This window comes from Crocodylus porosus, unplaced genomic scaffold (assembly GCF_001723895.1).
Source record: "Crocodylus porosus isolate Cpor-Errol unplaced genomic scaffold, CroPor_comp1, whole genome shotgun sequence".
NCBI lineage: Eukaryota > Metazoa > Chordata > Crocodylia > Crocodylidae > Crocodylus > Crocodylus porosus.
In genome coordinates, this window is record NW_017728931.1 from 129,442,523 (window position 1) to 129,457,780 (window position 15,258).

At 39.3% G+C, this 15,258-nt stretch overlaps 1 protein-coding gene across 1 annotated transcript in view; it reads right to left on the reverse strand.

Annotated features, from left to right (window-relative positions):
• Nucleotides 1-12,859, reverse strand: part of PCLO (piccolo presynaptic cytomatrix protein) — a 540,799-nt gene extending 527,940 nt beyond the window's left edge. The window contains exons 1-2 of the mRNA XM_019543973.1: nucleotides 12,843-12,859; nucleotides 11,297-12,560 (exon numbers count right to left, since the gene is read on the reverse strand). Coding sequence (XP_019399518.1) covers nucleotides 11,297-12,560; nucleotides 12,843-12,859 — 1,281 coding nt within the window. The remainder of the gene's footprint in view (nucleotides 1-11,296; nucleotides 12,561-12,842) is intronic.
• Between the last annotated feature and the right edge of the window lie 2,399 nt (nucleotides 12,860-15,258).

The window sequence follows — 15,258 nt, forward strand, 5'->3', positions numbered from 1 at the left end:
CTTCAAAGTGAGAAACTGATTAAAACAAAATAAAACATTTAATTTCTACAGTGAATAAAGGAATAAAATTCACAAGTGAACAGGGGTGCCACTTAAATCCTGCTTTGGTTATTTAAAAAGTGTAGATGGACATTCTGCACAGTTTCAAATTTTTTTCCATACTAAAATGACCTAAATTATGACAGACAGTTAAATTCTTATTACCACATAAACGTAACAACATCGTAGAAAAAGTGTTACGTTTTCCTTTAACTTGTGTTTTATTTCAATTAATGACATTTTAAAAAACTGAGGGTCTTTTAGTTTCTTCAGATGCCTTCTTTCCCATATGTTATGGTAAAGGGTAGGTAGAATATATGGTTAAAATCCAGGCTGCTTTCAGTACATAATCTGAGTCTAAATAGACAAACAAGAGTTAACCAAGCCTGTGTTGCAGCTAGCAACATACTAAACCTTAAGCCTTCATTTGATATTTTAATGTGTTTATTTTATTTTATGGATCAAAAGAAAACTTTTAAAAGAAAAGTTAGCATGCAACTCCCACGACTAAACTTTAAAAGGAAAATGTGGAAGTTTTACTTTATTTTTTGCTTTTAAATCTCTTCATTTTAGGCATAATTTCCTCCCATGCACTTCAGTGGGAGGAATGCAGTGCTAAAACTTGAGTACTATTAAAACCAGTACCTGCCTTCTTAAAATACATACACACTACAGCTTTTGGATTTCCAAATAAAAGAGTCACAAGATAAAATACATTAAGAGCTGCATTTTACTAACTACAACATTGAATCATGGGATTGTCTGTGCTTCTATTGCAGTCAGAGAGTTTTGCTGTTGATTTAAATGGGAGTATATTTAGACTGTATCCAATGATGGTTTTTCACAAGTTAGAGACAAAGACTTTATTGAAAAAACTGGCAAAATACTGTGAACAAGAACCTACCGACCCAAAGAAAATGTGCATGGGAAAACCAAGACCCTTGCATGCCTCGACAGAGGGCCTAAACAGTCTTCTAACAGCCAAAACCCCAAACTGATCTTTTTAGTACTCACAGTCATTTTTAAAAGTCCTGTGTATCCACAACATGCACTCCAAATTCAGAGAAATTGTTTTCTTACATAGTGGATGCTTCTAAAGAAAAGATAATTGATCCAATCTAGACTGAAACCTCAAGGACACAGAAAACATACAATATGATTACCCTTTTTCTTCCTTTCAAGGATCCAGTGGGATTCAGGACATGTGTCCAATACATAGGATCTCAACCGTCAAATGCTTTGCCTTACATTTTAAACAAATATTTTTGGAACTATTACAGAATGTTCTGTCATCTGCCACCGATTTTCTCCCTCTTATGTCAATGCAAAATAACAAACAAATATATAAATAAGAAAATGTATTATAGATGCTAATAAGCCATGCATTCAGAGGAAATGATAAAAACCTCTCTAAAGACTGCATTAATTAAAGAATAAGAATTCTAAATTGAGTTTATTTGCTATTTTCCAGAAGTATTGTACATGAAAAGTGATCGGACAATAACTGCACCAGTGCCTAATTCAGCTGCTTGCCTTTCTGTGTGTATTCAGTCTGCTTGCAGAGGCAAAATGTGGGCATCTTTTGGCCGGTTTGGGAACATACACACCTCTATGATGCCTAATCGAATGACACCAAGAGGAATCGTTATTTTATTTCAAGAATAAAAATTAAACAAGATAATACTAAACTAGGAAGATAAAACAGCAGATTAGCCAGCAAGTTTACACTGCATCAAAAAGGTGTAGTTGCAACAGATAAGAAATGACAAGTCTCTGAATCCTGTAGCGAGCAGAGGAGCAAGTTCAACTGCAGAACAAATAAAACAGGGATGAAAGGTATAGTTGAAAATGTCCTTTTCATCTGAAGTAGCCTGTACAATACTAAAAATAAGCCTTCTTTTCCTTGAAATATGGTCAGGTCTGCATAGCGATTAATAAGACTTGCTAATGAAGCACAGGAAACATTGTTTTTGCAATTTGGGGCCTAAGTCAGCACACTATTCCTGATATACCCACACTTCTAACTATAGAAATGGCCCTGAAGAACTATATCTCACAGGGCATGTCTACATGTGTCACTATGGAAGTACTAAATCACGGCACAGTAACAGCCCATACTGTGCCATACACAAGGCGCACGTTATTTTTTAACAGCTACTTTGCTGTAGCAGTGTGCTATACCAGGGGAGCATGTCACTACGGCAAAGTAGCTGCAGGTCACGTGTAGATGCCCACAGACTCTATGTTGCCATAGCATGTTGATATGGCTATGTCATGTCATATGTAGATGCACCCATGGTGTATGCATGGTAATAATTTTGGGGCAGTTGTAGAGCATTACTTTATGTTATTTTTAATCAGGCCCTTTTAAACAATTTAATCCTGAACTACAGGAATGTAAAGCTATTTGAATTGTATCATACTATAAGAAGTCACTTCCTCTCATTTATCACAAACTTAAAATATACTACAGCACAGGGCTGTAATTAATAATGCAAAACTTCATACTGTACAAAAAGGCCTTTTGGCATGTTTGGTACTAAAATGTCATTATTTATATAATAAGAGCTATCATAAAACAAAATAATGAGCACCATCTTTTGATAAGCTCAGTTTTGCCTGTAGTTTTTCTTATGAGTCTATGAAAATTAATTTCCTATACAGAAAATATGTTTTAAACTGCTTTGTGCATTGCACAGGAACTACAGCAAAAGCTGTGTTAACCGGCACTTTATTAAACGGAAACCTCTATTAACTGGCATCCAAGGGATGCGGCAAAAGCAAAACTGGAAGTACCATTCCTGGGGGACTTCCCATTACGCCTCCATGAGCCGAATTTTTCTTTGCCACTTCTTCGGCCCATGGCCCAGGGCAAAGCAGCCTGTGCGAGGCAAAGCAGCCTGTGGGGGGTCCCCACTCCCTGTCCACCAGTACACTGATGCCGGGGAGTGCACCAGACAGTGCACATTTGATTAACCAGCATATTTGATTAACTGGCATCCCCCATTCTCAGAGCTTTTACTGTAAATCATAATTTGACACACTATGGCCAGGCACAGACATTACACTTTTACTGGTATAAGTGATCAGAAAGTGGTCTACCCCTGTAACAGAACAGAAGTTCAGCATATATAAACTGTTAAATAATGGAATAACCCGGTCTATGCTTTGCTCCCACACCCCCTGCCCCGCCAAGGGCAAACGTGTTTTGTTCACTACCAACCTAAGCTACACCGCCTATGGAAAACTGTGTAACTTAGACCAATTCTGCCTCAGGATATCTGAACATCTGTACCTAGTCTATAGGGGTTAGGATATGATGATTGGTTTAATTTACCTGTGTCTAGATTTAACCTACTGAAAACATCTGCATGATTAACAAGAGATACAAGTACCAAACTACCCTGTAGATCACAAAAGGTTAACAAAAAAAAGTTCATTTACATTTCACAAAAAGCATCCAAGCAAGGGAATTTCACTGGGATTTGACAACAGATTATCCTGTCTGTTTAAAAGAGGACTCAACCATACTTCCTGCTCAGTTATTACCCAGAAAACAGCATCTCAAATCACATGATTAACTGTAGTAGTAAATTACAGTTGCTGAGCAACAGTAATAAGGGTGCAGATGGCTCTCTGCAGTTGACATCTTTAGTTATGCAGATTAATTTATAATTTACTTGTGCTAAAAACTGGATAGGAGAAAGTCTTGAACTACAGGTAATTTTCTCAAAACCTTGTATTTACTGTTTTAAATTATCAGATCCTTCCTGCCACATTTCAGAATTTGTTCACCCTACTTCAAATGCTTTTATACATTTATCTTTAGCATGATAGAAACAGGAAGCCAAAACAATTCTTACCTGAACTTAAAACAACAATTTAGAGATGCCAACTTCTTTGCCAAAAGACAGAGTAATGGATGGGGGTTAGAATACTTAAAAGGAGCATGTCATAATGAATAAAAATACTCTGTATTTCCTCAGAAATTTTCATTTAAGGATCATAATTGTTTTCCCAACAAAATCTATTTAGGATAAAAATATAAAGTGGGTCTTGCTTCTAGTGAAGCATAATTAAAGGAGTTGCCAGCAGATTAATTTAATCCAAAATCCAGAAGTGCAAACTGCACTTACTATACATCTAACATAGTACAAACTGCAGTTTAGTAATAAAGGAACTCTAGTTACTTGGAGTATGAAAAAATATTTCTTGCTACTGGATGATTTCGCTGTAAAAATGTGAAAGAATTGTTTTGTTTTGGATACCTAAATGAAGAATTTTAAGTCAGATTGTCGTCTGATGTCAGTCACCCTGGTATTAATCTAGATTTCCCCAGTGCAATTCTGAGCTGAATATGAATCAATATTTTACATTTAAAACTCTAGCACCAATTTTTTTTTTTCATTCTGTCCACACTTCCTGCTTACAGAGGTTTAAAGATGGAATGAAACATTTACAACTTTTCTATTTTATGATTCCTACTTTATGTCCCCATCAGTAATCACCCTGTAAGGCTAAGTGTATACAGGGTTGGCTCTGCCAAAGCTATTTGTACCACTATGATAAAGCTTAGACTTAGGCTGTGTACAGGTGTTCATTTATAGCAGTGTCCACCTGTGCACTCCAGAGCTGGCGTGCAGGGCCAGTCTGGCAGGGCGCTGAATGCAGTTTGCCCGCTGTCGTAGGAAGCGCCCATGCAACCTGCATGCCTCAGGCAGTGCAGGCCCTAGAGTGAGCTGGAGCATGCTACATGCAGCGCAGGAGGCACGTGCTAAATGAGGAAACCTGCTAGACCAGGCCCCTCTACCCCTCAACAGCTCACCAAAACTTTCTAGGTGGGATGGGGGCATGGGCAGGTGGGGAGCAGTGTTTGGGAATGGGATGGGTCAGTGACGCTGGGATCAAGGGCCAGGGTTGCAGGGTGGTGACAGCATGGGGTAGAGCAGAGCCACAATCTCCTGCCTGTACCGCCCTATGTTGTCACTGCCCCAAGATCCCAGGGTCTTCCCAGCACCACTTGCCTGCCTTGCTCTTGGACACCATTCTCCACCTTCTCACAGCCCCATCCCAGCCGCCCAAGCAATCATCCTGCCCACACAAGTCCCACCCTCCAGCAGTTGGTGCAGATCAGATAAGCAGAAGTGTTCAGGTAGTGGAGCAGCAGCTGAAGCTGCTGGAATGAGCTGCCGCTGCCAGGAAATGAAGTCCCAAGCCCCACTGCATACTCGGTGCCATGCTGTCCCAAGCGCCATGCTATCCCAAGCCCCACTGCATACCTGGGAGTGGCAGGACTGCCTACATACACCACAGCCCAGGCTGGCTCCACACTGGGCTGGGTGGGATTGAGGGACCCACTGCAGGCCGGAAAAAAAAAAAAATCCCTTGGCATGCTGGATCCAGCCCATAGGCCATATTTTGCCCACCCCTGAATTAAGGCATAATTAACAGGTTAACCATGCCTTAATTGTAATGCCTTCCAGAGGCCTGCATGTTATAAACCATGGATTGAGCTGAACTAACGTTAGAATTATGTAAAAATATTAGTCAAGACTGTGAGTGAGCTCCCTGAAAGACCTGTGTTGTACACTCATTAGTCTCAAAGAGAAGTTGAAGAGGATATCTCATATATAACCAGAACCTACAGAATTAAAAGCTTTACGGCTCCAGTCAATCTACCATTTTGGATTTACCAGGGTAAAGAACTTAAGTTTGCATTATCATAGTGCAAACTACTGCTTAGTTTGTGTTAGTTTGCATTCTTTCTGGACCACAGAGAATGAGTATCTACTACAGCTACCAGCTATAAGAGATATACATTTAGTCCAACAGACAGAGAAACATGAATGTTGGTCCCAGTTCTAGGAAAAGAGAAAATAAATCACTGTCAGCCTTTGTAAGTTTGTTACATTCAAAGCACCCCTTGGAAATTGCCAGCTCTTAGCATCCAGTTAGTGTTTGATTATAGAAAAAGAGCAATGTTTTCTATTACACAGAACTCAGAAATACCACAACAACAAGTCAGAATGCTTTGGTTGCTATATATCCTTACTTGAAATATCTGGGTTTATCATGTGATAAATGCAACCCAGGCATTTGCAACCCACAGCACCCTTAAAAGGATCTCATGGAACCCTGATTGAGAATTGCTGATATAGAGGAACATGATTCTTGGCCCCAGTTGCAGGAAAGAAAATTAGAAAAGTGCTATAGAAGTACTCCCTTTGAATTTTTTGCTCATGTCAGTGGAACTACTTATGCTCAAATCTGTGCTGTACTGGAGATCATGGATCTGGTCATGATGGTTGTCACAATAGGAAATGAATGAAAATAAAGGGTAAAAGATGTAAAAGGGGAGGGGGCGGGGAGTAAGTTGCATTAAAAAGTACACATTTGATCTAAATTTGTATGCATGAGAGATCAAAAGGGAGAACTATGTTTAGTGTATAGTTTGGGGCTTTATTTTCTTTTATGTAATTGGTGCTAGGCACACATATACTATGGCAATCAATGGAGTATAAATACTTAAACAGATTACAGGGACATATGTTAGCAAACACATGTTATTTATGGTGTGTTTTGGTCTAGACTGCATTGTACAAAATAGGAAGTCTTCACTGTTAAGTAATTCAGGCAGAGCACTGGATGACCAAATGACAATCTGTCCTCCTAGCATCAGAGTTATCCCTTTGGCCTTGATTGTAACGTTTTCTCTAGTGAATAAAGTTGAAAAGGCTTCATAGAGCAAGAGTATTTTAAATAGTTTTGAATGTAAATAGCGTGAACCATGCATCCAATTTGCTTTATAGTTTGCAAAACTACTAGTTTCTTCATTGAAATGCTTCCCAGGATCTACCTCATTTTGATGCCTATTTAGGAATTACCCCACTAAGGACACTGAAATTTAAGAATTACCATACTTGGGAAGTGCTTCTCATGATTTGGTCCCCTACTGCTGCCAGGGTCCAGAACCTGTTATTTTAACAAAAAAACAACTGTGCCAAAAAGCCCTACGGAAGCAGTTATAACAGCTGTGCCCAGGAATGATTCAGAAGTACATGAAGAAAATCTTACATTCTGCACCTTTACTCCACTGTAGGTTAATTTTCCCTTCTGCTGGGACTGATAATTTTGGGATAAAGGCTTCACCTTAATAACTAATGCCAAACATAAGTAGATAAAAAAACCAAAAAACACAACAGAAATGGTGAATGCAAAGGTTACTGCTAAATGACAGGTAGGTGCACAGGAACTGAGAATTCCAGCAGGAAACTGAACAAGGTTTGAAGGAGAGCATCTGAAATCAGAATGTACTTCTATACGTATCATAATGACCAGTAATCACCTCTAATCTTCAAACAGTTGGATGGAAAGAGAAGAATGCACAATATGTCATAAAGGATGATGCAACAAAATTTGGTAGAATTGGAAAACAAAAAAGTGATAAAGAAAAATATTGAGCAATATTCAGGCAGAAAGACGGGCTTGATGGAAAACAAAGTAAGGAGTTGACTTTTCTCTCTGTTACATTGAGATGGCAGCAAGAAGGCCAGAATGAGATTTCAGTGAGACAGTTATAAATGTGCATCTGAGCAGAAAGGGAGAGGTATATGTGGGAATCATCAGCATAAAACTAATAGCTGAATATATTAGAAGTGAAGTAGTTTCATTTACTGAAATGATTTCATTGTGGAATAAAATGTACTACCCATGTTTATTTCAATGTATGATATGAAATTCAAATTTCCTTTTACATATGTATGCAATCAGATGGTCTTAAATGAAGCTGTATTTGTCATCTCAGCATGTTGAGTTTTACATACAGTACAGTACCTGCCTAACAAAAGGAAAAAAAAAAAAAAAAGAGGATGTTCAAGTACTTACTGCTCCTCTCAGTAACTCTTAGACAGTTTTGTTTAAATTAATTTTCAAAGCGTCTTTAATATTTCCAAGGGCTAATCTGACATTTTACAAATAAACCAAATTTTGTGTTCCTGTTGTATCAAATATCAGTACTATCAAATTAATATTTCCTGTGGTTGGTTAAAGATTTTTCGTTAACAGTATTTATAGATTGTGCTTTTAATATCAACTGTTCAAAACCCAGACAATAATCTCATTTTTTCCCCGGTGTTATGATCCAACTTTAAGATCCCATACTCAGGTCTTGGAAGTGTTACTAGGGGCTACGGTTTAAATACAGGGCACTTACACAAGTTAGATTTTCTACATGATTGGGCCCCTGCCATGACATGTGCATGGCTGCAAAGCACTTTTAAAGTGGCTAATTGCATGAAAAATTAATCATCTTCAAATGAGGTATTAGTTGAAGGCACTCTCCTTTAGAGTGCCTTTGGGAACTTGTGTTCCCTAGGGGTAAGTTTTCATGTGTTGGGCTGGTCTGATGCAGGGGGAGGAGGGAGGCGGAGGGAGGGAGCATCTCTGAGCTGCTGGTTGGTGTTTGCTCTCCAGTCTGAGCTGGAGGTGGAGGTGGAGGTAGAACAGAGCCCTTTCACCTATTGGATCCAGCCCAGCTCTCCCCAGTATCCCATCCAGGATACCTGGGGGGAACCCATGAGGCAGGGGGGCTCTGTTCCACCCCCTCTCTCCAACTCAGGCAGAGCAGCAAACCTCAGCCAGCAGCTCAGAGCTGCTCTCCCTCTCCCTCTTCCCTTCCCACTGACAGCCCTGGAACTAGGGGGGAGGGCAGGGAGGGAGTGGTGCTGGGGAGAGGGGTTCTGTAGGCAGGCTCAATCCCACTGGCCAGGAGGGCAGGTGCAATCTCCCCTGACCCAATAGGAAAACAACTATTGCATCAAGGCAGAGGGAAAGGGGAGGCACTGTAACTCACAGCAGTTTATGTAAAGCACCATGAGGTAGAGTGGGGGTATGGATGTCTGAATGTCTGTCTGTGCTCAGAATGCTTTAGTAGTTTCCTTTTTACCCTAAGAAAACACTTTCCTAAAAAAACAACCCCTGATATCCCCCTTCATCAGTAAAAGTTCATGGTTACTCCCTTTCAACATGCCCTTCAATTGGGAGTAAGGCATAACTCATCTATCTGCTAATATAAGAATTTGCAGACATCAAGTCCAGCTATCTCCACCCTGGGCATCCCAAGAATAGACTCAAATGATCTTGGAACGTAAGCTGATAGCCTCTGCATAGTAGTGCAGTGTGTTAAAAATGGGCTACTACAACAGATGTATTCTTTTTTTAATAAACATTTGGAAAACCAATATATAATCAACACTGCCAGATGCAGTCTGCCATTTCTGAGCCAGGTAGTATCCAAAAATATCTCTAGTACAAGTACATATAAATAAAGTGTTGTGATTATCACTGTTTCTTTTTGTTGTCTTTCAGTCTTTCATATAGCACTCCACAGCAGATCGTAATTATTGATATGTGCAAATTTAATTTCTGAATTATAGCCTAGTCTATGCTGCTTCTCACTGACTTTTCTGACCATCTAAGTTAGCTAAAACAGGAAACCCAAAACAAAAGCATAATCCGCCATTCTGTCCTTGCTGCTTCCCCACCAATTTGTCAGGTTTTAGTTTGGTGTCATTTCTACTGTGTTCAAATTCATGAAAAACCCTAAAATTGGAGGCACCAAAAGGATACAGGAAGGCAAACTTAAAACTATCTTTGCATATTAAAATATAAAGACCCAAGTACTAATATGAAGTCCTATATCTTTGGAAGTGAATTAAACGCATAGTGGAAGAATATAAAGGTGGTTAGCAAAGTTATTCTGAAGCTAGCTAAGAAGGCAGTGCATAGTGGCACCTTAGGGACTAACTAATTCAGAGAGGCATGCGCTTTCATTTGCAACAACCTACTTCACCAGATTCTTTGTTCTAGCATCTGATGAAACAGGTTTGTTGCCTACATAAGCTCATGCCTCTCAACTAGTTCGTCCCCAAAGTGCCACTCTGTGCTACCTTCTGCCTAAATGGAAGGGGATATGTTCAAGCTGGTGCACCAATCAGAATAATACAAATTTATTTCCATATAACATAGGTCTCTAATTACAGCTAGAATGGTAACTAGGATTGAAAATATAGATAGTCCACAGAGGGATCTCTCTTAATAAATGGTCTGTCAGACTGAAATAATAGAGGGAACATCAAGCTAACGATTCTGAAGCAACCGATGTGAAGCAACGGATGTAAATCAACAAAGCTTCAAAGCGTACTTAGACCTATAGCCATTGTAAACACAAATGGGTAGTTGAATAAAAATAATCTTTTAAAATCTAATCTGTTTTTCACCATCTGGACTATTTGTTTACTTTCCTTATCTCACTCAGCAGAGGCAAGGAATACAGGCTAGTTCGTTTCATTTTTATTACTCAGTCAATTCCTATATCAGTTTATCTTTCTGGTTCACCTAGATCTGAAAAACACTATGGTGTCTGGCTTAGAAACACAGCAACAGAATATGAAAAAAGGAAGGAAAGGATGGCGGGCAAGCAGGAAAGCATTCGCTTTTTTTTTTTCTTGTTGTTGTTCACACTGTGGTAGTGCTTGGAGTTGCAGTCATAGAGACAAATCCTTGCCATGATGGGCACAATACAAAGAAGTGTTATTTCACACAAAACAAAAATTAAAAAGTTCCCCTAAACAAAAGGGGTACAGACATTCCAAAAGCCTGAGGCAGAATCGATCTAAGTTACGTGGTTTTCTGTAATTGGCATAGTTTAGACTTGTAGTGAACAGAACACAGATTTGCCCTTTGGTAGGGAGGGCAAATCTTAGACCTGGTTCCGCCACTTTCAATCCAGTCTGTGGGTGTGTCTACATGTTCATGAACGTGCAGTACTTGCTTAATGAAGTACTAACTAAATGCACAGTAGGTACAGTTACTGCACAGTACTGCTGGTGCACGTTTTTTTTAGTGATGCTTATTGTACACTGGTCTAATATTAGTGTGTGGTAGTGTATTAGCACAGTTTTTGCCCGACACGCTACTGTACAGTGTTATTACTGTGAATTAAGGATCTCATGTAGATGTGCCCATTGTGTGCCAAACTTCTGTTCTGTTATGGGTAAGCGATCGGAAACCGGTCTATACATCAGTAAAAGTGTTATATCTGTATACCCGGCCTCAGTCTCTTAGCCTGCTGCAACACTTCTAACAGCTGTCCATTTTCTGGCAATACCTTATCAAGTGTGTAAGGCGATATCTGATAAAGTCAGCATCGTAAATTTTAACCGGTTTGTTAAAAAAATTGATGTGTGAAAGTACTCACCTCTGTTATATGTGGGTTGGGATTAAAGCCACACAGGCTGCAGACTACGGTTTGACACTGTGTGCACGTGTTGTAATTGGCTTTCTCTGGAATGTGCAGCAGCAGTTCAGTAGTAGTGCAAAGAGGACAGAAGCTTTTCTTTGGGGCAGATTCAGCAGGCTGGGCTGCAGTTGCTTGTTTTTGTGGCAAAGGTTTTGCAAGCCCTGGCTGCTGGCCTGATGGTCTTGTAGGTCCAAGTTGCTGTGACGGTGCCTTTCCTGGCTGCTGCGATGGTGGCTTTGAAGGTCCCATCTGCTGTGGTGGTTGTTTCATAGGTTCTGTTTGCTGAGGAAATGACTTCCCAGATCCAGGCTGCTGCAAGGATTGTTTTGTAGGTCCTGTTGCCTGAGGAGATGGCTTTGCAGGTGCAGGTTGCTGAGATGGTTGTTTAGCAGGCTCTGTTTGGTGAGGGGATGGCTTTGCAGCACCTGTTTGCTGTCCCGGTGGCTGAAATGCTTGCTTTCCAGGTCCTGGCTGCTGTGACAATGGCTTTGTGGGGGCAGGTACCTGGGATGACACTCTAGCAGCATCTGATTGCTGTGGTAATGGTTTGGTTGTGCCCAGTTGCTGCGGTGCAGGTTTTGCAGGGCTCTGCTGTTGAGAAGCTGGCAGCATGGGTTCCGATTGCTGGGTCTGAGATTTTGGTGGGCCTCGCAGCTGAGATGGAGGTTTTGCTTCTTCTGATTGACGGCCTGCTGGTTGAACAGGCCCTGGTTTTTGAGCTTGCTTAACTGCCCCAGGTTGCTGCTGTTGAGGTGCTGGTTTGGAAGGCCCTACTTGCTGGGATATTGGTTTGACAGGCCCATGTGGCTGAACCACTGGCTTTGGAGGTTGTTGCTGAGCTGGATGTTTTGCAGGTCCCTTTTGCTCCTCAGGCTTCCCTTGGTCTTTCTGAAAAACTTTTTGTTTCCTGTTGGCTTCTTCCTGTGCTGCATCTGACTCTGATATCAAATCAAAAGGATTGAACTTGTTTACAACCGATGTGACTGCACTTAATGGATTGGCCTCTGAGAGGAAGCTGGGCATCATACTTGGTTTCTGGTCTTCTTTAAAATCAGTCCTGGATTTCGATTCCCTCAAACTAGTAGAAGAAGGGCTGCTTCCAGGTAACCGTTGCTCTGTTTTCAATACATCTACTGTTCTACTTTTACTTAAAGTGGATGGCCCTGGATCTGGAGGCTTGCCTGCTTGTCTTGGATAGTGGTTTATATCATGCTCAGGATGTCTGTGGAAGTAAAAATAAGAAAATAAATAAACAGATATAATGAAAGGCACTAATTTTGAATAAGTGCCAATTACTATTGAAAATGAATATACAAACAATAAAGATAAAGAAACTAAATTTTAAAAAACACATAAAACATATGCATGAGCTTATCCCAACAATTTACTTATTTTACTCATATGAATAACATTAATGTTACTCAGATGTTTAAATTAGATATTTGCAAGATCAGGACTTAAAAATATGGAGTATCTTTTTTCTTATTACTCCAGTAATCTTTACATGCATAATTTGGTCATGGTCTGTCTGATGAAGTATTTGGAAAATAATTTAACACAAAGACCATGTTTACTCAGAGCATTTTCTCATTGCAAGTCTGAAGCACTCCAAAAATAAGCTGTGACTTTCCATTTCACCTAAACCCAAATGACTAACTTGCCATGGTTATCCCTTGGGGTATTCTGTTCAAAGGTGGAGACAAAGAAGAGAGAAAGAGAGAGAAGTGTTCCATGATTAGCAGATCAAAGCCCATTCATTCAAGGAAAGTACTTCACATGTTAGAAAATATTTATGCAATTGCGCTCTGGCTAGCTATTCATGCCAACTTTTAAGGATTTATTTACAATTCAATCTGCAGCAGAGATTTTCCCACCTAAAACACTGGAAGATCAAGACATAGATGTATCTTTTATTGTTTTATTTATTCTGACATTCATGAATTAAAAAAAAAGCTTCTATAAGATGAGGTGCATACTGGCAAAGAGAACCACTTCTTTGCAGCTGTCACTCAGAGCACTGTAACTATTCCCCGAAAAAAATAGAGCTTGTTTGACAACACAAGATGTCTGTCTCAGTCTGCAGGTGTTCTCCCTTTGACCAGTCTCATTTTGTGTTGCTCTTAATAAAGTGGATGAAACTAGAGAAAGAAGGAAGTGATGTCCAGAAAATATCTTTAGGTGTGTTATGGTGTTTGTTTGTTCCTGTACTGGGTTATAACTAGAGGTGATAATATTCTATGCAGTGCTATTGTGCTTTGCTAACAGGGTGTGATGTGATGTTATATTCAGTGCTATCATTGCACTTTTGCTGGAGGATGGTAGATTTTTTTCCTGTGCAACTGTTGCAAGCATGCAGTTTTCAGCTTCAGCTTCACAGCATCGATTAAAAATAGCCTAGATTTCCAAACATGCCATTTCTTATTTCAAGATAATGAAAAATAGGCAATCCTTCATAACTTTTAACATATTTTTAAAAAGCCTATACTTTAGGACTACAATAAATAAGTGGTTGAGCACAGATTTTTAATTAAGAGCTTCATCATAAGTTGGAAAGTTACAAACAGGAGTAGCGTTTATTGGATTCCAAATATCTCACGCTACTTAAAGAACACTCCTGAACTGATTAATATTTTAAGCTTTCACTAAATTCATGGCAATAATAAATAAGCAATGCTAGAAAATGATAGAGCAACTGTCTTGCTCTCAAAATTCTAGCAAATAGTGACTTTCTATTGGTTCTGAGACTAACTTTTTTTAAAAGTTTATTTCAAATATCAAAATGAGTCTCTGGGAAACAAAGGCTGCCTATACATGTACTCAGTGGTGGGGGAGGGATGCATTTTAATTAGAGTAGTTCCTGAGCAGGGTCTTTAATTAAAATGCCTCACCATCGCATTATTAAGCTCCTACCCATTTAAAAATGGCCACAGGATATTTTATCTAAACCTCATTTGATGAGGTTTAGTTAAAGCATCCCACAGCTGTTTTAAAATGTGTGGAGGCTTAATACACATGAAGTTGTGGTAAAGATTAATCATTTCTGCTCCAGTGCATTCTAATTAGAATGCCAATGAGCATGTGTATAGGCAGGCAAAGCTCTCATACATCTAATATTGTATTGTCTATACCAGGCTGCTTTCTATAACACAACTTCTGTAATAGTAAACATCTTACTATTTTTCCTCCCTGGTAGTGACTTTGAATAATGGGAGCTACGTACAGATATATAAAACTGAAGCCAACACACTTTCCATTGGCTTTGTTTCTTCATCCTAGAAATCAGGTGCATGGTCAAACCCTAAAACTGATTTAACAAAATATAAGTTGTTTTAAAATTTTAATATTAAGCTTTCCCTAGGTAGCAAGCAGGTCTATTTGCTCTCTATTACGTCATTTTGAGGTACTAAGTGGATACCTCCAAAAAACCTGTGCAGGTTTACTAACTTACATTAACTAACATTTTGGTCTATTTCAGGAATATATACAAGAAACAGAATTTGAAAGCTTTGGTTCAACAGTACAAAAGGTTTAGAGAAAAAGCAATGGTACAGTCCTAAGTGATGGACATAACTATAGCTTAATGCTAATTCAGTGACCTAAAATGCAAAATCTTAAATAACTTGAGTAGAATTCAACAAAGATCAAGTCAGAAATTATAATGTCAGCTGCAATTTCCAATACACAGCAGCAAAAGATTTTTTTTTTTCAGACATGGGCTAAATACAGGGAAACACTTTGGGTCACAGAACTCATTTCTGATGTTCAGTATTCCAACACGTTGTGTCATCCAGAATACTATTCTTTTGTTCATACTTTAAGTATTTTTAACATAAGAATGAACTCCCTCCATACTGAGAATCTATGATAAAAACTTCCTGACATTGCCAGACTACATGCTTACTGCACAGACTGGACTTGTT